At 51.2% G+C, this 26,430-nt stretch overlaps 1 protein-coding gene across 1 annotated transcript in view; it reads left to right on the plus strand.

Annotated features, from left to right (window-relative positions):
• The window catches only part of LOC144298899 (polycystin-1-like protein 1), a 77,751-nt gene extending 61,023 nt beyond the window's left edge, over nt 1-16,728 (plus strand). Inside the window, exons 47-56 of the mRNA XM_077874097.1 lie at nt 848-931; nt 1,180-1,328; nt 1,851-2,085; nt 2,645-2,749; nt 2,988-3,128; nt 3,999-4,133; nt 5,759-5,932; nt 9,727-9,888; nt 10,769-10,939; nt 14,514-16,728. Of these exons, the coding sequence (XP_077730223.1) occupies nt 848-931; nt 1,180-1,328; nt 1,851-2,085; nt 2,645-2,749; nt 2,988-3,128; nt 3,999-4,133; nt 5,759-5,932; nt 9,727-9,888; nt 10,769-10,927 (1,344 nt within the window). The 3' untranslated portion in view covers nt 10,928-10,939; nt 14,514-16,728. The remainder of the gene's footprint in view (nt 1-847; nt 932-1,179; nt 1,329-1,850; nt 2,086-2,644; nt 2,750-2,987; nt 3,129-3,998; nt 4,134-5,758; nt 5,933-9,726; nt 9,889-10,768; nt 10,940-14,513) is intronic.
• The last annotated feature ends 9,702 nt before the right edge of the window (nt 16,729-26,430 follow it).

Genomic DNA, 26,430 nt, shown 5'->3' on the forward strand with positions numbered 1-26,430 from the left:
TCAGGTGCACACCTGCGGGGGCCAGGCCTGGCCGGGCGCAGGGCTCAGCGGGTCCCCAGGAGCTCTGGGGCCGCGGGGACAGAGGGCTGTATCCGCACACAGAGTGCTGTGGCACGGGGGTGCAGGGCAGCCCAGGACCGAGGGGGAGCATCCAGGAAGCTTCCACCAAGAGGCCAGGCTTGCCCTAAATTCTGAGAAAAAGTGACCAGTTACGCATTTCAGAGAATAGAGCCCTATTCCCTGCTTATCTTCCAGTTTCTACCTTGTTTTAAGAAATAATAAAATGATTCTCTCCTGCATCCCCCAAACACCATGCAGCGACCTCTGGGGAGCGCAGGGTGCGGGTGCCGCCCTCCGTGGCACTTTCCGGTCCCCCCAGAACCGGGCTCTTCGCAGCTGGCGGGCGGGGGGGACCCAAAGCCTCAGCGAGGACACGTCACTGGACACGCCGCGTCCAGACGGCCGTCTGTGTTAGACGTGCCATCTGCTGTGTTGTCCCGATGAAGGAAGCTGGAGACGAGACGTGTGATTAAGAGAATTCTAAGGGAGAGGAAACACGACTACAGTCCTGTCCTGTATTTATCGGAAAAAAATGCACGTGCAAGTGGACCAGTGCTGCCCAAGGGCCCGCGGGCTTCCGGGCCCCCATGTCGTCGCGTGGGACGCCGCTGGGCACGGTCTAGGGGAACAGGCCAGGTGGCCCTTCAGCTGTGATGCAAAGGCCGTAGGGGAGCTGAGATCCCACAGAGCGTCCTGTTGGTGGGGGTGGCTGCTGACCCGGCGGCTGGCGGGGAGCGCCGTGGGGGCCGTGCGACATCCCACCGGCCCGCCTCTGTTCTCCCTCCAGCCCCGGGCCCTTGGTGGCACGTGCTACCTGCTGGGCTCCCTGGTAATCAGACAGCTGCGGTGGCCTTCAGGAAGCGCGGGCCAGGTAAGCTGCTCCACTCGGGCCCTTCTCCCGGGCTCGCTTCTTGCTCAGGCGTCGGCTTCCTCGAAGTGCACTCAATGTGTCGTGTTGCACTGCACGGCCCTCCCGACGTCTGAGCCCTGACCCACTGGGCTCAGCAGAAGCCCAGGACAGGAGGGTGGGCTGTGTGGGAGCCGGCGCCGGGGCTCGGGCACCCCAGGCCACAGGGCTGAGCGTCTGGTTCTCCCTCCAACCAGTGGTTTCTCCCGCAGCTGCCCAGCCGGGCCCCGGCGCTCCCCGAAGACCCTCCCCCCGAAGTTGGCGGCCCCGACGGCGCCCCCGTGACGGAGCCTGTGACCCCTGGGGATTCCAGAGGCTGTGGGTCCAGGGAGCCATGGGAGCTCAGCCTGGGCAGCACAAGGTCAGTGGGCTCGGGTCGGCTCCGCCCCGTCCGTCCGTCCGTCGCGGCAGCAGTGGCAGGCCCATCGCAGGGCAAGGCAGGGTGGGGAGGCGGTGGCGGAGACGGTGCTGCCTGCTAACGGGGCCTCGGCCCTGAGCACGGAAGCAGCGAGCCACGTTCCTCCCGAATCCGCCCAAGGCCGGCGCTCAGGGAGCCTAATGGGAGTCGTCCTGTTGGCTTCGTGCCTCGCGGATGCTCACGGGCCTCCTGGTCCTCAGGGGCCTTGTGAGCAGGGCAGGCCTCTCCCACGTGGCTCTGATGAGCCACCCGCCTTGCAGCCGTGGTCCGCGGCCGGGTGCTGACAGGTCAGGGGGCTTCAGTCCGGCGCCACGGTGGGTGCACCCAGGACGGGAGGCAGAGGGCCAGGCCTCCCCAGACGTGCGTGTGTAGGGGAGGCCCCGGCCTCGGGCCGCGGCGGGAGGCGGGCACCCGCAGGGGCACGTGCGCAGCCACAGCCGGGGCCCCTGATGTGCCACCTTGCAGGCCGGCAGCCCACGCAGCACTGAGCGGCCTCAGGGCCGGCGGGTGGATCGACGGCGGCACCAGCGCCGTGTCCGTGCACTTCGTCCTCTACAACTGTCCTACACGGCTGCTGTCCAGCGTGGCCCTGCACGCTGAGCTGCTCCCCGGGGGCGGCCTGGCCCTCGCCCCGCTGGTGGAGTCGGTGGCGGCCTTCCACAGTGACTCGGGCCTGTGGCACCGCCTCGCGCTTCCCGAGGTGGGTCCTCTCGCCCCTTGCCGACCGGGGCTCACAGGTCTCCCCTGTAGCGCTGGGCACAGTGGCCGCCCAGATAGCGGGTTGGTTTACATAGACCTCAGCCCGTGCCCCGCTGCTCCCCAGGAGGCAGACGGATGTCCTGAAGGGGTTTTTACCTCAGAGCCCCAGCTGGGGGTCCCGGGGAGCTCCCCGCCCCCACAGGACGGGCTCCCGGGTACCCCGTGCCCCACCCCCGGCTCAGTGAACGGACACGGGAGAGGGAGGGCACGGCCCAACGGCGCGGAGGGGAGCATAGCCGGGCTCCGGGAGCCTCGAGGGCCCTACTTGGCCCAGGGCTGAGAAGCCACGGCTCGATCTCCGGAGCTGCTGGGGACAGGCCCTGGGGACTCTCCGGCTCACACTCTCAGGATTTGTGTGTGCGCCCGGCCCAGATGCGCTCACACCTGGCAGGTCGCCCAGGGGTGACGGGGGGGGGAGGCCGCGGGGAGCGCCAAGCGTGGGCGCCCCGCGAGTCCCGCCACCCTCTCCTTCTCCCCCCGCGTCGCCCCTCCTCCAGCAGCTGGCCTTCCTGGTGCTCAGCCTGACCCAGTTGTGCCTGCAGCTGCACCGCGCGGCCCAGGAGGGCGTCCACAGCTACTGGGGCGAACCTGGGAGCTGGCTGGAGGTAGCGGTCCTGTCCCCTTCCCCAGGAGAAGCCGGACAGTAAAGCCCCACCCGGACATGCCACCTGCTGTGCCGGCTCCTTCCGGCCGTCAGGCAGTCCCCCGGTTGCGTGCTGACCCTCCGCACGGCATCGCTGTCCGTCCCCTCGCTGCCCCCGCACTCCCTTTGCCCGCTGAGCCTCAGGGGCCGTGGTGGGCCCCCCCGGGCACCCCCTGAGGCACCTTCTCCCGCCCTCGCAGCTCGCCATCGCCGGGGCCAGTCTCGCCCGCTATGCCGCCTCCTGCCACCTGGCCACCGTGGCGGGCGCAGTGACCGACCGCCTCCACAGAGGACACTTCCGAGGGTCCATGGACCTCAGCCTCGCGGCGTCATGGAGCCAGGTACGGCGGGGCGTCCGGGGCCACTCGGTGGGCCGTGCCCGTGACGCCGCCCGAGGGGACAGCTCATGCACATCCCTGAAGGTTCAGGGGGCAGTGCGGCCCCTCCCGGCCTTCCCGAGTCCCGCGAATGTCAGCCCGGCCTCGGGGGGCTCTCTCCTCAGGGCTGGAGGCTCCAGGGGGCAGGGAGGCGGATGCTCGGCTGCTCACCTGCCAGGAGGGCTCCCTCAGGCTCCTGCTCCGCCCCCCCGCCCCCGCCACGGGTCTGGGCTCCGTGGCTCCTCCGCCTTTTTGGGCTCCACCCCAGAGCCGCAGCTGCGAGGCCAGGCTGAGTTCCGGGGACCACGGGCTGGTGGCCGACACTCACGCCCCCATGCAGAGAGGGGGCCTGGCCCCCAGGAAGGAGCCATACAAAGACCGGAGCGCTGGTCCGTGAGCGAACCCCCCCAACGTGGGCAGGGGCGTGAACAGCGTGGGGCCGACCGACAGGAGTGTGGTCCCACCTGCCGGCCCCCCACATGGTGCACAGTGCTCCCCGACTGCGGCCTGGGGACGTGAGGCCCTTCTTGTGGCTGCTTTTTCCCAGCCCGGTAAACTGAGGCCCAGACAGGGCAGCCGGCCAGGTCTGAGCCGTGCAGACCTGCATCAAGCTGGCCCAGTCAGGGTCCCGGGCTGGCAGCTGCGTCGCGACTTGTCCTTACTCCGCGTCCTGCTCCTGCTGTGCAGATGGTCGCCTCCCGTCCCGCAGACGTCACACCCAGTGGACACCCACCCGTGGGACGTGCCCCTGGAGCAGGGCTGGCAGGTGCTCGGGCGTCATGCACCCTCGCTGGCCGGGGTGACCCGCTGACCGGCTCTGTCCTTCTGTCTCAGAGGGTGATGTGGCTGCAGGGGACCCTCTGCTTCCTCCTGACCCTGAAGTGCATCCACCTTGTCAGCATCCGGGGCACCACGGCGTCCTGCTCCTTCCTGATGCGGTGCTCGCTCGCCAGCACCTTCGCGGCAGCGGTAAGAGGTCTCCCTAGGAGGCGGGCACAGGCCGTGCCCTCTCAGCACCTTCTCGAGGGGGACGCAGCCTACGCAGGGCTCTCTCGTGATTCCCCCCCCCCGAATCATCACAACCCCACATGGCAGGCCGGGTCCTTCCTCGGAGGCAGGAGTGGGGCACTAACGCCAGTGACACTCCCGACTCTGGCCCTGCACCTGGAGACGCCCCTGCGATTGCCCGAAGCCCACTTGCAAGCTGCTTACTCCCCCTTCCCCACGGAATCGTGCCTCAGTGGGCCTCCGAAGAAAACACACCTGTAGGTGTGGGTGCTCGGACAGCCTGGCTCCCATGCCCGGGGGGTCCAGGGCTCAGCCCCGCACTGGCAGGCTGCTGATACCCAGAATCAGGAGGGCCAGGGCCCCGCGTGGGATGCTGGCCACGTTCTGGGGTGCAGGTGGTTCCGACCTGGTCCCTGGCGATCCTGCCCCACAGCCAGGTTGTCAGGTGGACGAGGGTGCAGGCGAGCTGGCCTGATGAGGTGGTCTGGCTGTCAGCCTCCCAGAGCACCAAGCACAGGTCCCCAGACCCTGCTGGCCTTATGCTCGGTGGCCGGGGCAGGAGAAGCCGACACAGGAGTTGGAGACCTGGCTTCAAGCCCGGCTGCACCTCTCCTAAACCCACTGTCACACCTGCGGGCCGGTTCCCCAAGCTCTCTCTCCAGAAGCGCATGGAAGGTGTGTGCCTGGTGGCTGCCCGGGCCCAGAGGTTACGTGTGAGGAGCTTATCTATTAAATTCATCTGTATTATAGCCCTTAGCAATACAAGCAGTGCAAAAAAATTAAGAAAAACTCAGAACATCATGAATAAATTATTTCCAAATTAAGCAGAGAATCCAAACCATCCAGAAATTACGGGCATGCAGGGAGAGCACCTGCTTGGTCCAGACGCTGGCGGCGCGCGATTCCACTGGGGGAGTAACAGCAAGTGAAGGGAGTGCCCACGTGTTCGTAGGGAGGCCCCGGATGCAGGGCTGGGACAGGGAGCCGGGAAATGGGAGCAGCAGGGGCTTGGGGGGTGCAGCCGAGGAGGGTGCTGCGATGGCCGGTCCGCCCACCGGGGCCGTCTCGTGCCGGTGCATTAGATACACACACGTGCGCACACACACTGGGCCCCGGGTTCAACCCCAGGCTCCTAGGCCAACAACCGACCATAAAATGTCACCTGAGCTAAACTGAACTCTCTTTGCTCCGTAAGTGGTTTATTTTACCGGGGCCTTGCTGGGCGCCGGGCCACGGGGCGGGTGACAGGGCCAGCCCCTGGGACAGCGCGGCTGCCAGCAGCAAGGGCACAGGGCAGGGAGAGGCAGGAGGGATAGGCACCCTTCCCCACTGAAGATGGAAGAGGAGCAGGGTGGGGGGCTCTGGGGGAGGGTCAGGGGAGGGGGGAAGGGGGCGGGGAGGAAGGGGCCGTGAGCAGGGCCTCAGAGGGCACGCGCCAGGAGGAGCCAGGCCACGAGGGATGACATGACCAACACTCCAATAACTGCTTCTCCAACCTTCTTGTTACTGTAAAACTCTGGAAGCCTGCAAGCCTGTCTTAGGCTCTGTGGGCCCAGGGCCCGGGGTCACGGTCTCTCTCCCTGCAGCTGGCAGGCGTCCTGGCGCTGGCCGCGCACAGCCACTTGCGTGCGGTGCCACCGGGCACCCTCACAGACTTCTCCCGAGGCCCGCGGTCCCGTCTTTTCAGGTCCGACCTGCAGGCCCCAGCCTGGTGCTGCGGGGCCCTCTTCATGGTGATGAGCACCGCATGGTTGGGAATGGTACGTGCCTGTTGCCCAGACTCTGAAGTCAGGGTGTGCCTGGGATCCACCTGCCGTCGGGCTGACCTTCTCCTTGGTCCGTGTGCACATTCCCACGTGGCCATGGCTCCCTGAGGCCACTGCCCTATGCTGGGCAGGGGCTGGACATGGCTGCAACCTGAACAGGTCCAGCAAGACCAAGCATTCCAGGGAGCTGCCTCCTCCAGGGAGCCCCTGGCCCTCTAGGCACCGAGCCACACCCTGTCTCTTTCCCAACCTCCTCTCACACTTGCTGCTAACTTGCCTTATTATTTCAATCTTCCCACCTTATAAGGGTTGCAGTCTATCGGCTAGCCTTCACTGGACAGGTTCTCTGGCCTCAGGGCTGCGTTAGGAATGGGGCTCCCTGTTTCCCAGCCTCCTATTGATCCATCACTTGCAAATCTAGTCATGTACACACACACACACACACACACACACCATAAACTCAGACTTTGACAATGCTCAGACCTGAGCCCTTTGTTTCTTTCAGTGTTCCTAGCTTCCTACTCACTGCTCATCCATCTACCTAGTCTTCCATCCATCCATCCACCCACCTGTCCACCTACCATTCATCCATCCATCCATCTATACATCCATCCATCCATCCATAGACCTATTGATCCATCCACCCATCCATCTACCATCCATCCATCCATCATCTACCATCCATCCATCCATAGACCTATTGATCCATCCACCCATCCATCTACCATCCATCCATCCATCATCTACCATCCATCCATCCATCCTTAGACCTATTCATTCATCCACCCATCCACCTACCATCCATCCATCCATCCATCTACCATCCATCCATCCATCCACCATCCATCCATCCATCCATCCATCATCTACCATCCATCCATCCATCCATCCATCCATCCATTCTTCCGTCCATCCATCCAGTCATCCACCCACCCACCCACCCACCCACCTATCCTCCATCCGTCCACCTATCCATCTATCCATCCATCCATCCATCATCTATCCATCCATCCATCTATCCATAGACTTATTCATCCATCCACCCATCCACCTACCATCCATCCATCCAGCCACCCATCCACCCACCCACCCACCCACCCACCTATCCTCCATCCATCCACCTATCCATCCATCCATCCATCCATCCATCCATGATCCATCTACCATCCATCCATCCATCCATCCACTCATTTGTTCAATCATGCGCCCATTCAACAATTACTTAAAGAACACCTATTCTATTCAAGCAATGGTGAAACAAACATAGGAAGACACGGTCCACAGTCCATAGAGGAAGACACGTGTATAAACAAAGAATTATAGCAATTTTTAGATTTTTGATACATTTCCTTTATTGGATATGTCATTTGGAAATATTTTTCCCATTCTGTGGCTTGTCATTGTCATTCTCCTAACAGGTTTTTTTGTAGAAGTTGTTAATATTTATAAAGGCCAATTTATCAATTTCTTCCTTTATAAATTCTACTAGTGTCCTATCTGAAAATGAATGGCAACCTCATGGTCACATGCGTTTTCTCCTATGTTTCTCTTGGAAGTTGTTTAGTTTCATTCTTTACTTTTTTAAGATTTTATTTATTTATTCATGAGAGACACAGAGAGAGGCAGAGACACAGGCAGAGGGAAAAGCAGGCTCCCTGTGGGGAGCCCAATGTGGGACTCGATCCCAGGACCCCGGGATCATGACCCAAGCCAAAGGCAGACACTCAACCACTGAGCCATCCAGGCATCCCTGTATCTCCATTTGTTTAGGTCTTTGTTGTTTTTCTTCAGTGTTCAGTAGTTTTTAGCAAATTGTATGCAATTTTACTTTATTTAAGATTTATTTATATTTATTTGAGAGAGAGAGTGTACATGCAGGGGAGAAAGAGGGGGAGAGAATCTCAAGCAGGCTCCCTGCTGAGCGCAGAACCCCACATGGGGCTCAATCCCAGGACCCCAAGATCATGACCTGAGCTGAAACCAAGAGTTGGCTGCTTAACCAACTGAACCACTCAGGAGCTCCACAAATTGTCTGTGGTTTTAGAACCTAACTAAAGCTTCCTCAAAGAGCAAGGGAAATAGCGACCACTTCGTCCTCCTGAGGAGACCAGGACATCCTCACACAGAAGAAGGGATAGTTGAGGTGGCCTTTAGCGGATGAGAGGGACCAGCCCATGGAGACGCCTGGGAGCGGCATCTGTAGTCTGGGGTGGAGGGCTGGGGGTGCAGCATAAGAACAAAGGTGGTGGTGAAGCCCATGATGGAGCTCAGGGTCAAGCAGATGTGGTTTCGGTAATGATGCTTGGAGCCAGGTGTGGCGGGCACTGAATGTCATGCTAAGATCATGAGGTGCTTGGACTTTGTCATTAGGAGCAGGAGGGCGGTGGTGCCCAGCGTCTCTGAGTGCAGGAGCAGGGACGCATTACCACAGGCTCCTGTGGCTGGGAGGGCAGGAAGCCTGCTGCCCACATATGCTATCTGAACGGACAGTGTCCTGTGCTCAGCACCTAGGCGTCCCTGCGGGGTTCTGGCCCGTTGCCAGGGCTCAGGGATTTAGGGCTGATGCAGGAAAAAGATACGACCACGAGAGACAGTAACCCACACGAGCTCTATGTGGCCACATCTTGACAGGCGTCGTGGCAGGAGACCATCCAGAGGCTGTGTCTCAGGGCCACCATCAAGAAGGGGGAGGTGGGGGATCCCTGGGTGGGGCAGCGGTTTGGCGCCTGCCTTTGGCCCAGGGCACGATCCTGGAGACCCGGGATCGAATCCCACGTCGGGCTCCCGGTGCCTGGAGCCTGCTTCTCCCTCTGCCTATGTCTCTGCCTCTCTCTCTCTCTCTCTGTGACTATCATAAATAAATTTAAAAAAAAAAAAAAGAAGAAGGGGGAGAAGGCCAGGGGGATGTGGAGGGGACCGTGCGCGTCTTTCGTGGGTAGATGGCGCCCGGCAGCAAGTGGGAAGGCTGAGTCGGAGCGCCCAGGGGCAGCAGCGTCTTGGAGTCCTGGGAAACAGCTGTCCCTGAGGTTCTGCAGAGTATGCAAAGCAGGCTCAAAATGGCTCAAACTTTGCTTGTTTGGACTATTTTTACAACAGTTGAATGCATACAACTTTGAGTTTTGTGCCCACAGGCTTTTTGACCTAACAGGTCTCAGCCTGCAGTCGAGAAAGGAACAAGCTGGGCTGCTTTGCAGAGGCCCCGTGAGGTCGTTTCCCTGCCTTGCGGGGTAGGGGGCGGAGGTAGCTGCCCCCAGCCTGGAGGGGCTGCAGAGCACCTTGAAGCCAAGTTTGCATGTGGAGATGTCCACCCTGTTGACCATCTTTGTCCTCAACTGTTAGACACTGAAAACACCCTTTATAGAAAAATGCTTTTGCTTTCTTTTTTTTTAAAGATTTTATTTATTTATTTGAGAGAGATTGAGAGTGAGAGAGATCACAAGGAAAAGGGAGAGGAAGAAGCAGGCTCCCCACGGAGCAGGGAGCCTGGCGTGCAGTTCGATCCCAGAAGCCTCGGATCATGATCTGAGCTGAAGGCAGAAGCCTAACCGACTGAGCCCCCCGGGTGCCCATAAGATCCATTTTCATTACTGAATTCATCTTGTTGCAATTTAGTTCAACGCATGAGAGATATTTCCTGACTTTTTTGCTAAGCAGTTACCGTCTTATTAAAAGGTGATAGAATAGCATCATCAGCTATAATCTCCATTTTATAGTCTATCACATTAGGAAAGCCATGTTTTGGTTGATAACATGAAATTTGTCTGTTTTTTTTTTTTTATTCTCCCCAGCTGAGAGGTTCCTTCACGACTCTTGCTCAAAAAAGGAAATCTTTTCAAAGCCAGTCTGTTGTGAGACTGGCAGACGTGACTGCCTATGTGCGGACAGAGGCCCTGGCCTGGCTGGGACTGGAAAGGCCACAGCAGGAAGAGGCCGAGATGGTTGAGAGTCATGTAAGCTGTGGGTCTTGGGCCGGCAAGCATGATGGCTCATCCAGACGATGCTTTCCTTGCACAGCGTTGCTTCTGGTTATTTAAGTGTGATTGTGCTTCTTTGCCAAGTGTTGTTGCAAAGCCGTGGCTTTTCCAGTTGAAATTCTAAAGCACTTAGCAGATTAGAAGCACAGTCTCTTCCATTAGCTCATGATATCCTTGGATGACCCTGTAAGGTTAGAAATGGGGTTTAGGACTCTGGCCTCTGCTAACACAGACTCCCCCACCCCCACCCCCCACCCCCCACCCCGCCCCACACTCTGTCCCTGCAGAGCAACCATTTGCTTTCGGTTTCTGCCACCAGGGCCAAACTTCTCCCCAAACATGAGGACTTAGCACAGGGTCTGAGCCTAGTCACCCCAACATGAATGTAAGCGAATCAAAGCAGACCACGGCACACTGAAGGCCAGGCTACTCCTCTGTGACTGATACTTGGGCATCACTCAGTACAGGTCCAAAGCCAATCATGTGCGATTGTGATCTTGGGCATTTTTATAGGGCTTCACTCTTTATCATATATTTTACCATCCCTCATTGCCTTTAAATCCACGGTACAGTCCTCATATGGGCATTCTGAACCCCAACATTCATCTGCGTGTGACCTGGGGAGTCAGGGACTAGTGTGCACACCTGTATGTGCCTGGGGCATCAGGGAACAGAGAGCTTAGAATTCCGGCCCAGCACCCAGGCCTCTGACTCCAGGATCCAGTTAGCTTTCTAACAAAGCACAATGCCATCTAAAGTCAGTATCATAAAATACTTCAGAAAATGAGGGGAAAAGAAAAAAAAAAAAAAAACAGTTTCTTGAAGGCATTCACTAATCTGATTTTCTTTGCTTCAGAATTACTACCTGGATGACGTTTCTGATCTGCTGGATGAACTTCTGTCAAAGATTCATGCTTTGTCTGACAGCCTACAGCTTCCTCTTCCAGAGCAGCAATTCTGTGATATGCGAGAGGCCAGGGCAAAAGGTCATTCCTCAGCGGGTATTTCTGCCTAACAAGCCACTGGGGTAAACAAATGAGAAATTATTTTTATCACTCTTCTTTGTAGCAAGAATGTTTTTTTAAGTTCTAAGGAAGGTATGAACTGGTTGCTGTTCTAAATCATGAGGTTGATTTGCATAAATATTTCCTCTGGGGAGGTAAGCTGGTAGGCAGGTGTGCTCTGGCCAGAACTAAAGAACTACTTAATAATGGAAAAGGTGTCACATGACTTCCAGCTTATAATGGTGGCAGAAATATCTCTGTGCCCTTACCTCTGATTACAGCTGGGATCCACAAAAATACTGAGAAACAGAAGTGGGAATTCCATCTTCCCAGACACCAGGAAATATCCATGCCCCAGAACATGACCAAGAAGCCCCCAAGTGGTGGCCACTGCAGAGAAAATTAGACCAAAAGGAGAGAGGACCCTGCCATTTCCAAGAACACACAGAGTTCTCCAATCTCAACAGCACACAAAGGCCCCTGGTTTGGAAGAAAAGAGAATACAACACAGAACAGCTAAAAGAACCCCTTGGAACACAAGTGTTGAGGACACAGGGCTGATGGGAAGCCATCTGTTGAAGAAACCATCTGTTGATGTGGTAGCCAGAGAAAGGCTGTTGGTGGCCCACAGACCTGGAGCCACACAGACACACATGCTGGGGTAGCCACACAGTGAAAAGACAGGTGAGCATGGGGCTCCAGTGTGTTCTCAGGGGGTTCCCTGAGATCCAGAGAGACTCTGTGGAGCCCAGACCAGCCACAGTCACAAAACCCAGTGTCATGGGCGTGCTCCCTGGCCACTGTGGGATGGACCCCTTCGTGCAGAAGTGGGCACTCATAACAAACTCAAATCATCATGGGATGATGTGTCATGCTACCCAAGAAGCAGTCGTTAAAGATGACCGTGAGGAGGACCAGGCCTAAAAAGGATTGCCACACACAGGTCAGATCATAGGCATGATGTTCTCCACACACAAGACTAAATGCACAGAGAAGTCACTTCTCTGAAATAAGAGTACAGAGCCAAGATGTCAGAGCTAAAGAGTGTTTGGGAGCACAAAGGGGAATTGACAGAGTCGAGGAAAGAACGGGAACAGATGCCAGAAACACAGGCTGAGCAAAAGGAAAACATAACCGAGTCACAAAACGGAGAGTGGAGGATATGGATGGCAAGTTTGAGAATACTCCACAAAATAGGATCTAAGAAACAAAAAGTTAAAATTGACTTTAGGGGAAATCATACACATAGAAGTCAGACAAAAAAGAAGTCAAAGAAAGGGCGTGTGTAACTAGTGTCTGCCTCTCCCTCACAGAGAAGGAAGTTTGAGCAGAAAAGAAAAATATTTAAAGATATAATTTACGAAAACTTTCCTGAACTAAAGATATAGATCTATATATTTAAAGAGTGATTGTATCCCAGGGAAGAAATGGATTCCGTGGATTCCAATCTATTAAAACAAGAACCAATCCTAATAAAGTAACTAAAGAAATATCTTACTGACATCCAAATGCCTTCCCTCCTCCCGAAAATCAAGTCACTTCCAAGTAGTTAAAATTTTTTAACGGTTATTTACTAATTACTATTTAAGTTATGAGAAACTACTTAAATGTATATGCCAGTAGAAAACTGGGCAAATGATAGGAAAAACAGAATTGTTACAGAATAGGAAATATGGCATCCATATTTGAACTTTGAAGAGAAAGAATCTATTAAAAAAAAAAAGCACAGGTGCCCCTTACTATCTTTGTAACATGAAATAATGGAAAGGCTCAATACAAAATTTCAGAAGAAAGATGATTCTGTGCATTTGTATTCATTCACACCGTGAGGTCAATGATATTATTTCTAGATTATAGAGTTAAAACAAAGGACAATGTATACCACTAACTTAGCGCTCAGAGGAAAATAAGGCATGTTATGGAGTAGCAGCCAATGAAAGTGAAGTAAATGTGTCTTCAACTGAAATCATCAGAAAAATGTGGACGTGTACAAATGCACATGCACACACATACACACATGCACACACGCGTGTACACGCACATTCGTACATACTCATGCACACGCATGCACACATATGTATACACGTGCATGCATGCACGCGTACACTAAGTAAAGCTAGAAGGAAGGAATTTGTAAGATGAAATGCAATTTAATTAAATCAGCTAAAAATAACCTGAGAGGAACCTTATAACAGTGGATAAATTCTCAGCTAATATATAGCTAAATATGATAGAAGAAAGTACAAGAAATGCACAGAATAAAAATGAGAAAGCAAAAGTTAGGGGAATTAAATGAACTATAAAATATTTGGAACATGAAAACAGCCCTCAATGCTCCGACGAGCTGACTCGTCAGACCAAAGCTGCAAGCCCTGTGTGAAGACTGTCCTTTCCAAGGCATCTTGGCTCAGATGGTCCCACAGGGGACATAGGATCAAACTGTTCCGAGACACTTGAGTTCAAAATGTCCTTTGAACGGTCCCAGACTGCAGAGACAGAGAGAGCTTCCAGGTGTGCTTCTGCAGGACTAAGTGATGTGTTGACGTCAAAACCGGGCAGCAACATCTCTAATTCAGAAAGACAAAACAACCACATGCCAGGCCTTATTGATTTTGATACCAGAATACCTAAATCCATAAAATGAACGAGCCCTATTCATGAAACCAAGGATTCCAGGGAACCAGGCCCAAAATACAGAACCTCTTCTCTCGATCGGAAGAAGGTGGGCAGCGTGCAGCTCTGTGTTTTTAACCACATTTCACATCTCATTTCACACCCTGGATTGCCAGAGAATTGGATAGAACAGGTGGCTTTCTATCACAAAGTTGCTGAGTCACATCCAACTTCTTTATCATGAGAATCTTGAAAAGCATATAAATCGAGTTTATTTCTAAAATACATGGAGCAAGTTAAGGGTTGACTCAAGAGATCATTTTCATAAGATGAACAAGCAAGTATTCGACCAACATTTATGCTCAATAGGCTGAGCATCCTGCACGGTGAGTGGAGACGGTGGAGAGAGGACGTTCCTGCCCCTCCTCCTGGAGCTGGTGGCGTCCAGTGAACAGGGCAGTGAGGCTGCCTTCCAATGTGGTGCCAAGTGCATACTGATCCTGATTCCCTAGAAGCAGGTTTCTAGAAATCATAAAACAGGACTTTAGGAATTTAGCATTTTCTCAGAAGAATATCATCATGATTGGAGGTCATCCTCTTTATTAAGAATGTAATCTTGCTAAGATGCTGGCTCACTCAGTCAGCAACTGAGCGACTCTTGGTCTCAGGGTCACAAGTTCGAACCCCACAAGTTCAAACCCCACATTGGGTGTGGGAGCTTCCTGCACCCTGACCAGCTGGCCCAGAACAGGAGAGAACCAGGACGGTGGTCGGCATTGGAGCAGGCTGGGCCGGACCTCGCAGGACAGACCCCTTTTGTATGATGTGATCTCAGGAAACAACCCATTTGAATTTCCTAACTTCGGGGCAGCTGTTTTTCATCTTTGCCATTAATGATTAAGATTTGTATCATAAACTGGAAGAGTTGGATGCCTGGAGCTATCAGAACCACCTACAAATCACATTGTTCTTTGTCTTTTCCAGATGAGTCAGTGCAGCGACATGCGGTGGGGCTGCCCCCCCCTGCACTCCTCTCGCCACCCCCCCCCTGCGTGGTGACCGCAGGGTGCCTCGGCTGCATTGATCCACCCACGGGGAGAGCCGCACCCCAGCGGTGCTTCTCGCTGAGCAGAAGGACTTTGCCCCCAAATTCTTAATTCTTAATTCTTCCTGATGTGCGAGCCCCGTTGCCACCCCACCCCACCCCACCCCGGGGACACGCTGCTTTGCAGGGATGGCCAGGCCACTGAAATTTCGATGCAAGTGAGAGATGCCAGAGCAGCTTTTCCTGCATATTTTCCTGTGGATTCACCTTTATGAATTTGGTTACGTAAGGCAGGAACATCCAGAAGGTCAGAAACACCCTGGCCTCAAGCTATAGTCTGCCCCAGCGGGTTTGGTCCTTTTTTACAAAGAAGTGTTAATTCCTTAGCACTCGCCGGCCAGGAGGGACACTGGGCGTTTGGTGTGACCGCGGAGGATCCACACTCACTTTCCACATCGGGGTCCTCGTGACTGTGGACGTGGGTCTGCCGAGGAGGCTGGCACGCCGGCGCCCGTGGCCCCTGCTTTCAGGGAGGTTTGTGTGTGCGTCCTGCGAGTCAGTGACAGTTAGGACACAGGGAGCCATGAAAAGGGTGGATTTTCTTCCTACTTCTTCCCTTAACTTTGCCAGTTTGCGGGCGAGCTTAGGAGATACTTAGAAGACCTGATTTTCCTTAATACGGACCGCCTACAAATGTCACAGAAACCTGTCCGGGAAGTTTGCTCAGCTCCCTTCTCCCACCCAGGACTTTTTGTGGTCATAACTGGGTTCTGTAAACCCAGCTTTCTGGGCTCATGAACACTCAATACTTGAATCCTTGAGAAGAAAACGGGTTATGAAGGGTTTGGTTTGCTTAAGGAAATATCCACTCAGCCTGAGCACACGGAAAGTTTGGGCCCCCCAGAGAGGCAGGCAGGACTGGTGGGGGAGCACCTGCTGAGTGAGGGTCAGAGGCCAGTGGCGGGGGGTGGGGGGCTTGGGTAGTGACTTCACTCCTGAGCCTCAGTGTCCTCCCCGGTAAAGGAGGCTCTCCCGGTGCCTAAATGTGTGGTGCTCCTCACGGGCTTCACATATAATCACTCAACCTGGGTTTTCATTCGTTCACCAAGAGATGCAGCGGGCACAGCTCCAGGGGCTGCGGGTGGGGGTCCACTGATGTCTGTGTCCACCAAGAAGACACAGTGTTCCTGAACTTGGAAAATGCACATCTCAGAACTGGGGGCAAAGTTCTGAGCAACGGATCTGCAGGACGAGGCTGTGAGGGGCCACTCAGGATGCAGATGCTGGATTACAGTGAGGTCTTGGGGTGCCCGGCTGGCGGGGTTGGTGGAGCACGTGACTTTGGATCTCACGGCTGTGAGTTCAAGCCCCACATTAGGTGTAGAGATCACTTAAGAATAAAATCTTTTTAAGGGAGAGTAAAGAATAAAATTAGGGGGCGCCTGGGAGGCCCAGTTGGTGAAGCATGTGCCTTCAGCTCAGGTCCTGATCTCGGGGTCCTGGGATTGAGCCCCATGTGGGCTCTGTGCTCAGCAGGGCGTCTGCTTCTCTCTCTGTCCCCACCCCCACCCTCTCTGTCCCAGATAAATAAATAAAATCTTTTTAAATAAATAAATGAATAAAATGAGGTGTCCTGGGAAGAACGTGCTCCCCTGTAACTCCCAAGATCCACTCGGTCTGGAAGCAGGAGATTTGTCCTGGATTTGACTGAAGTGACTCAGCATTCCTGCTGGGCAGCCCGTGAGCTGTGTCTCCCCCTCTTCTCACAGTGTTTTCTACAGAACCGACTGCCCAGTAAATATGTAGCCATCAATTACTGGCAAAAAAGAAGCTACCGGAATGTGGATACGGGTAGAAAGAGGCAAAATAACCAGGGCAGGATGTTAATACATGATTCCAAGTAGATGTACAGGAGCGCTCCAGTGAACTATTCTTGTAATTTTTTTTTTTTTGTAATTTTTCTTATACGTCTGAGATGATTTCCAAATGAAAAGCTTCGGGGGCACCGGCCTGGCTTGATTGACGGAGTGACTCTTGATCTCACGGTTGTGGGTTCGAGCCTCACACTGAGTGCAGAGCTGACTTAAAAAAATTAAGAAAATAAACAAAAAGTCTCTGTTGACTCATTCAACGGCAAGATGACAACACTCTAGAGTCACAGCTACGGGTGTGATTAGTTGTGATGGTTCTTGTTTTTTTCCTAAACTTTTCTCCATGCCCAAGTATATTTTGGAATTTTTCCCTTCCATGGACACCACAAGAAAAGCTAATTAAATTCAAGAGAACTATTCAGATGTGATTTGCAAACACATACTACATTAGAGGTGGAAAGAACCAGACGGAAATGTTCGAGCAGACAGTCTTCAGAGATAAATGTCCTCTGCTCTCGGGATTATATTTAAGTCTGCCCGTGATAACTTCACAAGACGGAGCGTTGTTGTTGGGCTTGATTCATTCCTTCCGGGCAGACTGAGCTCCGGCAAGGTTGAAATATTATTGTTAATCCCTTTTTATTTAGATGTGCGCTAGAGTAGCATTTGAGACACGATGGATATAAACCAGGACTTCTGCGTTACTATGAAGACATAATTTATTTACTCGAACCAAATTATCTCGTAGGGGGAGCCAAGGAAGTTGAATTCCTCAAGACTGAACTACGCTGTCAGCTGGCTTCCTTCCGGAGAAGTTTCTGCTTTAGCTAAAGAGTCAAACCACAGTTATTTCCCAAAATAATAAGCAAAATGCTGCATTTGTCTGCTGGGGCGGCGGCAATAAAACCTCCGGAACATGAATGTACTGTGTCACGGTGGGGGGGGGGGCCCGGATCCGAGACGCGGTGCCACTCGGCCTCGTGGCCTCTGAGGGCGCAGGGGTGGGGGTAAGGGTGGGGGAGGCCGGGTCTGCTCCAGGCCGCCCCCCGCCCCCCGCCCCAGCGCCTCAACCAGGGACCCCGCAGCTCTGGTTTCCCTGGCGTGACCCCGAGCACATACCTCTATGTGTCTTAAAAGGACGCGGTTTCCCAGGGTTGGAGCCCACCCACGGGATCTCATCTTGATGTGATCATCTGCAGAGTGAGGTCCCATCCGCAGGCCCTGGGGTCAGCATCTGGATGTCACCCCCGGGTGTGGAACCCATCACACATACCTTTGAATAGCTGCAGCCATTTGCAGACAAGGGCCCTGTCGTTTTAATTAATTTCAGCTTTTTGAGGAATTGCACTTGGGTGAACATAAAAACTTCACAGACTTTCTATTTTTTCACTCTGCACAGATCCTCCTGTAGAGAGGCTTTCATAGAACGAACGTTTGCATGTTAGGACCCGTTGATTATCACAAAAACTACAGAAGAAATGAATCATCTGAGTTCTTTCACTCTGAAAAAGATCAGGTAATAACCAAAAGTGAATTCTTTTTTGCCCCTTGAAATGGCAGTTTAAGGGGCACCTAGGTGGCTCAGGTGGTTAAGCACCTGACTCTTGGTCTCATCTCAGATCATAATCCCAGGGCTGTAGGATCCAGCCCCAAACAGTTGGGCTCTGAGCTCAGGGGGGAGCCTGCTTCTCCCTCCCCCTGCATCCCTTTCCCTGGCCCACGCACTCTCTCTCTCTCTAAAATAAATACATCTTAAAACAATACAGGAGCATGACTGGGCCTCCCCGTGAAACCACACGGGTGTCTGGGCGCCACACCTTTAGCAAAGGACTGGCCCCATCCCCCAGTGGCTGGGAAGTAAGTGTCTACCCTGGCAGATTCTAGTGAACTGGCTGCCCTTGGGGTGCCCTCGGGGTGCTGCCTCAGGGATGGGTGCTGAGGAGCTCATCTCACATCATGAAGTCAAGGGGTGAGGCAGGAACTTTGAAGGGGGAGCCAAGGGGAGAGGAAGAGCAGAGGCTAGAGCTTCCCTGCCAGACCCCACTCTCCCCTCCTGGCATCTCCTACGTCTTTCTTGAGTGGAACAGAAAAGGCCCTAATTACAGCAGGCGTGGTGGCTGCGCCAGGCCCAAGCGTGTCACCACTCACCGCCCAGTGTGGGGATTTGCTGGACCAGATTTGTAGACTGGGAACCCCTGTCCCCGGCTGACCACCTTCTCCCCGATGTCTCCCGCTGTTGTGGATCATCTACGTGCCAAACTGGCTGAATGGCACTAAAATACTGGCCTTCGGCCTCAGAAAGGTAGAGGCCCTAGGGAGGCTTTCTGTGCAGCAAGCAGAGCTTGGCCATTTTCTGGACATCTGTGCTGACTCTGGCAGCTTCACCTTACTGCTTGTCGTTTGCACCATCTTCCTGGCCCCGAGGTCGGGCAAGGAGCAAGGAAACTTGGTTGTCGAATTTCAGGAATGTGGGCTGCCCTTCGAATGACCTCAGCAGGCCCAGGTTTTGCTCCTAAGGCTGTGGGTGCCAAAGTGCATAATCCTCACGGGTTGCTGGTTTCTTGGATGCTGAGTCAGCGGAGAGGGATGGCTGTGCCAGGTAGCGGCAATGGTCAGGACGGTGCAGTGGGCCAGAGCGACAGACACAGAGATCACGGGGACAGAACAGAGAATCCAGAAATAGAGCCACGCAAACAGGCCCAACCAGTTTTTGACGGGAGTGCAAGATAATTCAGCGGAGGAAGAACAGCTTTCTCAACAGCGGTGCTGGTGCAATTGGACAGTCAGAAGCAAGGAAAAAAAAGAGAAAAATAGTGCTTCAACCTGCAATTCACATCTTCTACAAAAATTAACTCAAAGTGGATCAGGGTCTTAAATGAAAAACATAAAGCCATAACGTTCTTGAAAAAAGAGCCAAAGAAACACATCAGCACAATTCACAAGATCAAAACCAGAAGCTTTGCTTTCTATGCTACCCTGTTTAAAGGGCAAACGACCGTAGATTGCAAACCGCAGTCAACAGAGGACTAGTATCTAGCATATATAAAGAACTCTCAGAACTCCATAATAAATTACAAGAAATCCAATTAGAAAACAGACCAAGGGACACCTGGGTGGCTCAGCAGTTGAGCACCTGCCCCTGGCTCAGGGTGTGATCCTTGGTCTCAGGATCGAGTCCCACATCGGGCTCCCTGCATGGAGCCTGCTTCTCCCTCTGCCTAGGTCTCTGCCTCTCTCTCTGTGTATTTCATGAACAAATAAAATCTTTAAAAAAAAAAAAAGAAGAAGAAAGAAAGAAAGACCAAAACATGATTGGACAGTTCACTGAAGAGAACGCCCAGAAACTTGGGAGAAGCCTCAGCAGCCGCCAGGGAGATGCAGAGTGAGACCATGGTGAGGCATCACCCCGCACCCATAACAGTGGCTCAGGGAAGAGCAGTGACTCTACACAGGGTGCGGATGCAGAGACCAGGTCTCTCATTCACTGCTGGTGGGAATGTAAAGTGGCACAGCCCCTCTGCAAAGTACTTAGGCAATTTCTTATAAAATGAAACATGAAAACTTAGGATCTGGGAATGGCACCAGAAACGATACATTTATCCCAGAGAAATGGAGACCAGTGTTCACACAAAGCCCTGTGCATGAAAGCCCCTAGCTTTATTGTGATACCCCGAAGCAGGGAAACCTCCCCATAGCCGTCACCGATGGAACAGCTAAACCGTAGGGCCTTTGTCTGCGGAATACTACGCAGCACTGAGGAGGAACAGGCTCTCTGTGTGTGCAGCACCAGGGTGGGTCTCAGAGAATTCTGCTGCCTGCAAGGGCCAAGCTCAGGGTATGTCCTGTAGGATCACTCTTGAAGTGGCAACGTTATAGGGCTGGACAGCTGAGTCTGGAGGAGGAGGGAGAAGCCTGTGCTAGAATAAGGCAGCAGGAGGGACCCTGGCGATGGAATGTTCTGTATCTTTATCAGATGTGACATCCAAGTTGGGATTGTCCTCTGGTTGTGCAAGATGTTACCATTGAGGAAAGCCAGATAAAGGGCTCGTGGGATCTCTGTACAGGTTTTTACAACTGCATCTAACCCTACAATTCTCTTAAAGTAAAAAAAAAAATTAATAATCTTATTATAACATTCAAGGCCAACATGATGGAAATGACACTTTAATAAGAAATGCAGTGTCTTTTTCTAGCAGGCAGGAGAGTGGCTCGGCTCAGAAATGTGTATCACAACCTGAGCTGCTTCCCAGACCAACTTCCTCCAGCCCAGCCTGTGGTTTATCTTTTCCCTCAATTATCTTTCCAGGGTGAAAGTTCCAGAGCACGGAGGCATCTGAGATCCTCCAGGGGGTGGCCATCCTGAGTGCTCTGATTTCTGCCTAATGAGGTCCAGCCCCGCCTTGGGCCCCATGCCATGTGTTTCCATTTCCTGACATACTGAGACTCAGATGGGGGAGATCCTGTGCCCTGGTGGATCCTATAGAGTCATTCCTGGAAGCTCAAAAGGTTGGGATTATTTGGGATCAGAGTAATATGTTTGTGTCAGTGACCAGGCCCCTCCAGAGAGAACACTGGCAGGAAATGTGGGTGGAAGAAAGATCAGAAAATCGGCCAAGCCCGAGAGATACAGAAGCTCTGCCCGCAACAGCAACCACCCTGCCTGACATTACAGCTCAGCGAGCTGACAGCTTGCTCCGGAAGAAGCAGTACATTTCAGCATGTTTCAGCCACAAAAGGCTCACCAGCATCTGAACAGCATCACAGCCCAGACCCAAATGGACCAAGGAAAGTGAGCCAGCCCAGGACCATGAGGGTTCGTAGTCAACACGTCCTGCTCAAGAGCTTGGCCTCTGCCCTAGGGTGGGGGGCCCACCTCCCTGGCCATGCGGTCGCTGACCGGCTGGTGGGACACCTTTCAGCAGGGTCCAATTTCTTCTACTTCTGGGCCCATGTTTGCTGCCCTCGCCTAAGAAATAAATGGAAATCTTTGTGGTGCTGGGCAGGGCCGATGGCGTGCTTCAGGCGGGCCTCAGACTAGATCCGTTGTTCCACTGAGTTAAGGGTATGAGGGTATATTTTCAAAGACTGTTGAGATTCTCTACTGGACAAATGTCCTGATTGAATCACTAATACAACAGCTTGTTAGCTCAGCTCATGTCTAAAAAGATATGGTCACCCGTTTGTTCTATGGGCAAAACTCCTTCAAAGATAAATGGTCTTGCCTTGCATTCCGCATAGGTCTGGTTCAGGATCCCAGGTGCCTCTGAGGTAGCAGGAGGTCTGGGTCGCAGCCCCCACAGCCCCTGTGTGGGGGACGGCAGTCATGGGACAGAGGCCAGTACACATGGGCCTGAGACGTCAGTCGCCTCCAGGCCATGAAAGAGGAACTTTCAGGTCACTGATCTGGGTACAAGTGATACAGTTGCATTTCCAGCGCCGTTGTTGCTACTCAGGATTTAAATACCCTGGAAACTGGGGGGGAGGGGCAAGATGGCGGAAGAGTAGGGTCTCCAAATCACCTGTCTCCACCAAATTACCTAGAAAACCTTCAAATTATCCTGAAAATCTATGAATTCGGCCTGAGAATTAAAGAGAGAACACCTGGAATGCTACAGTGAGAAGAGTTCGCGCTTCTATCAAGTACAACTTGCTTTTGGCCACTCTGCACTGAGCAAAATGACTAGAAGGAAAACCTCACCTCAAAAGAAAGAATCAGAAACAGTCCTCTCTCCCACAGAGTTACAAAATCTGGATTACAATTCAATGTCAGAAAGCCAATTCAGAAGCACTATTATACAGCTACTGGTGGCTCTAGAAAAAAGCATAAAGGACTCAAGAGACTTCATGACTGCAGAATTTAGAGCTAATCAGGCAGAAATTAAAAATCAATTGAATGAGATGCAATCCAAACTAGAAGTCCTAACGACAAGGGTTAACGAAGTGGAAGAACGAGTGAGTGACATAGAAGACAAGTTGATAGCAAAGAGGGAAACTGAGGAAAAAAGAGACAAACAATTAAAAGACCATGAAGATAGAATAAGGGAAATAAACGACAGCCTGAGGAAGAAAAACCTACGTTTAATTGGTGTTCCCGAGGGTGCCGAAAGGGACAGAGGGCCAGAATATGTATTTGAACAAATTCTAGCTGAAAACTTTCCTAATCTGGGAAGGGAAACAGGCATTCAGATCCAGGAAATAGAGAGATCCCCCCCTAAAATCAATAAAAACCGTTCAACACCTCGACATTTAATAGTGAAGCTTGCAAATTCCAAAGATAAAGAGAAGATCCTTAAAGCAGCAAGAGACAAGAAATCCCTGACTTTTATGGGGAGGAGTATTAGGGTAACAGCAGACCTCTCCACAGAGACCTGGCAGGCCAGAAAGGGCTGGCAGGATATATTCAGGGTCCTAAATGAGAAGAACATGCAACCAAGAATACTTTATCCAGCAAGGCTCTCATTCAAAATGGAAGGAGAGATAAAGAGCTTCCAAGACAGGCAGCAACTAAAAGAATATGTGACCTCCAAACCAGCTCTGCAAGAAATTTTAAGGGGGACTCTTAAAATTCCCCTTTAAGAAGAAGTTCAGTGGAACAATCCACAAAAACAAGGACTGAATAGTTATCATGATGACACTAAATTCATATCTCTCAATAGTAACTCTGAATGTGAACGGGCTTAATGACCCCATCAAAAGGCGCAGGGTTTCAGACTGGATAAAAAAGCAGGACCCATCTATTTGCTGTCTACAAGAGACTCATTTTAGACAGAAGGACACCTACAGCCTGAAAATAAAAGGTTGGAGAATCATTTACCATTCGAATGGTCCTCAAAAGAAAGCAGGAGTAGCCATCCTTATATCAGATAAACTAAAATTTACCCCAAAGACTGTAGTGAGAGATGAAGAGGGGCACTATATCATACTTAAAGGATCTATTCAACAAGAGGACTTAACAATCCTCAATATATATGCCCCGAATGTGGGAGCTGCCAAATATATAAATCAATTATTAACCAAAGTGAAGAAATACTTAGATAATAATACACTTATACTTGGTGACTTCAATCTAGCTCTTTCTATACTCGATAGGTCTTCTAAGCACAACATCTCCAAAGAAACGAGAGCTTTAAATGATACACTGGACCAGATGGATTTCACAGATATCTACAGAACTTTACATCCAAACTCAACTGAATACACATTCTTCTCAAGTGCACATGGAACTTTCTCCAGAATAGACCACATATTGGGTCACAAATCAGGTCTGAACTGATACCAAAAGATTGGGATCGTCCCCTGCATATTCTCAGACCATAATGCCTTGAAATTAGAACTAAATCACAACAAGAAGTTTGGAAGGACCTCAAACACGTGCAGGTTAAGGACCATCCTGCTAAAAGATGAAAGGGTCAACCAGGAAATTAAGGAAGAATAAAAACATTCATGGAAACTAATGAGAATGAAGATACAACCATCCAAAATCTTTGGGATGCAGCAAAAGCAGTCTTAAGGGGGAAATACATCGCAATACAAGCATCCATTCAAAAACTGGAAAGAACTCAAATACAAAAGCTAACCTTACACATAAAGGAGCTAGAGAAAAAACAGCAAATAGATCCTACACCCAAGAGAAGAAGGGAGTTAATAAAGATTCGAGCAGAACTCAACGAAATCGAGACCAGAAGAACTGTGGAACAGATCAACAGAACCAGGAGTTGGTTCTTTGAAAGAATTAATAAGATAGATAAACCATTAGCCAGCCTTTTTAAAAGGAAGAGAGAGAAGACTCAAATTAATAAAATCATGAATTAGAAAGGAGAGATCACTACCAACACCAAGGAAATACAAACGATTTTAAAAACATATTATGAACAGCTATACGCCAATAAATTAGGCAATCTAGAAGAAATGGACGCATTCCTGGAAAGCCACAAACTACCAAAACTGGAACAGGAAGAAATAGAAAACCTGAACAGGCCAATAACCACGGAGGAAATTGAAGCAGTCATCAAAAACCTCCCAAGACACAAGAGTCCAGGGCCAGATGGCTTCCCTGGGGAATTTTATCAAACATTTAAAGAAGAAACCATACCTATTCTCCTAAAGCTGTTTGGAAAGATAGAAAGAGATGGAGTACTTCCAAATTCGTTCTATGAAGCCAGCATCACCTTAATTCCAAAACCAGACAAAGACCCCACCAAAAAGGAGAATTACAGACCAATATCCCTGATGAACATGGATGCAAAAATTCTCAACAAGATACTGGCCAATAGGATCCAACAGTACATTAAGAAAATTATTCACCATGACCAAGTAGGATTTATCCCCGGGACACAAGGCTGGTTCAACACCCGTAAAACAATCAATGTGATTCATCATATCAGCAAGAGAAAAACCAAGAAACATATGATCCTCTCATTAGATGCAGAGAAAGCATTTGACAAAATATAGCATCCATTCCTGATCAAAACTCTTCAGAGTGTAGGGATAGAGGGAACATTCCTCGACATCTTAAAAGGCATCTATGAAAAGCCCACAGCAAATATCATTCTCAATGGGGAAGCACTGGGAGCCTTTCCCCTAAGATCAGGAACAAGACAGGGATGTCCACTCTCACCACTGCTGTTCAACATAGTACTGGAAGTCCTAGCCTCAGCAATCAGACAACAAAAAGACATTAAAGGCATTCAAATTGGCAAAGAAGAAGTCAAACTCTCCCTCTTCTCTGATGACATGATACTCTACATAGAAAACCCAAAAGCCTCCACCCCAAGATTGCTAGAACTCATACAGCAATTTGGCAATGTGGCAGGATACAAAATCAATGCCCAGAAGTCAGTGGTATTTCTATACACTAACAATGAGACTGAAGAAAGAGAAATTAAGGAGTCAATCCCATTTACAATTGCACCCAAAAGCATAAGATACCTAGGAATAAACCTAACCAAAGATGTAAAGGATCTATACCCTCAAAACTATAGAACACTTCTGAAAGAAATTGAGGAAGACACAAAGAGATGGAAAAATATTCCATGCTCATGGATTGGCAGAATTAATATTGTGAAAATGTCAATGTTACCCAGGGCAATATACACGTTTAACGCAATCCCCATCAAAATACCATGGACTTCTTCAGAGAGTTAGAACAAATTATTTTAAGATTTGTGTGGAATCAGAAAAGACCCTGAATAGTCAGGGGAATTTTAAAAAAGAAAACCATATCTGGGGGCATCACAATGTCAGATTTCAGGTTGTACTACAAAGCTGTGGTCATCAAGACAGTGTGGTCCTGGCACAAAAACAGACACATAGATCAGTGGAACAGAATAGAGAACCCAGAAGTGGACCCTGAACTTTATGGTCAAGTAATATTTGATAAAGGAGGAAAGACTATCCATTGGAAGAAAGACAGTCTCTTCAATAAATGGTGCTGGGAAAATTGGACATCCACATGCAGAAGAATGAAACTAGACCACTCTCTTGCACCATACACAAAGATAAACTCAAAATGGATGAAAGATCTAAATGTGAGACAAGATTCCATCAAAATCCTAGAGGAGAACACAGGCAACACCCTTTTTGAACTCGGCCATAGTAACTTCTTGCAAGATACATCCACGAAGGCAAAAGAAACAAAAGCAAAAATGAACTATTGGGACTTCATCAAGATAAGAAGCTTTTGCACAGCAAAGGATACAGTCAACAAAACTCAAAGACAACCTACAGAGTGGGAGAAGATATTTGCAAATGACATATCAGATAAAGGGCTAGTTTCCAAGATCTATAAAGAACTTATTAAACTCAACACCAAAGAAACAAACAATCCAATCATGAAATGGGCAAAAGACATGAACAGAAATCTCACAGAGGAAGACATAGACATGGCCAACATGCACATGAGAAAATGCTCTGCATCACTGGCCATCAGGGAAATACAAATCAAAACCACAATGAGATCCCACCTCACACCAGTGAGAATGGGGAA

Source organism: Canis aureus, chromosome 26, assembly GCF_053574225.1.
Source record: "Canis aureus isolate CA01 chromosome 26, VMU_Caureus_v.1.0, whole genome shotgun sequence".
Classification (NCBI taxonomy): Eukaryota; Metazoa; Chordata; class Mammalia; order Carnivora; family Canidae; genus Canis; species Canis aureus.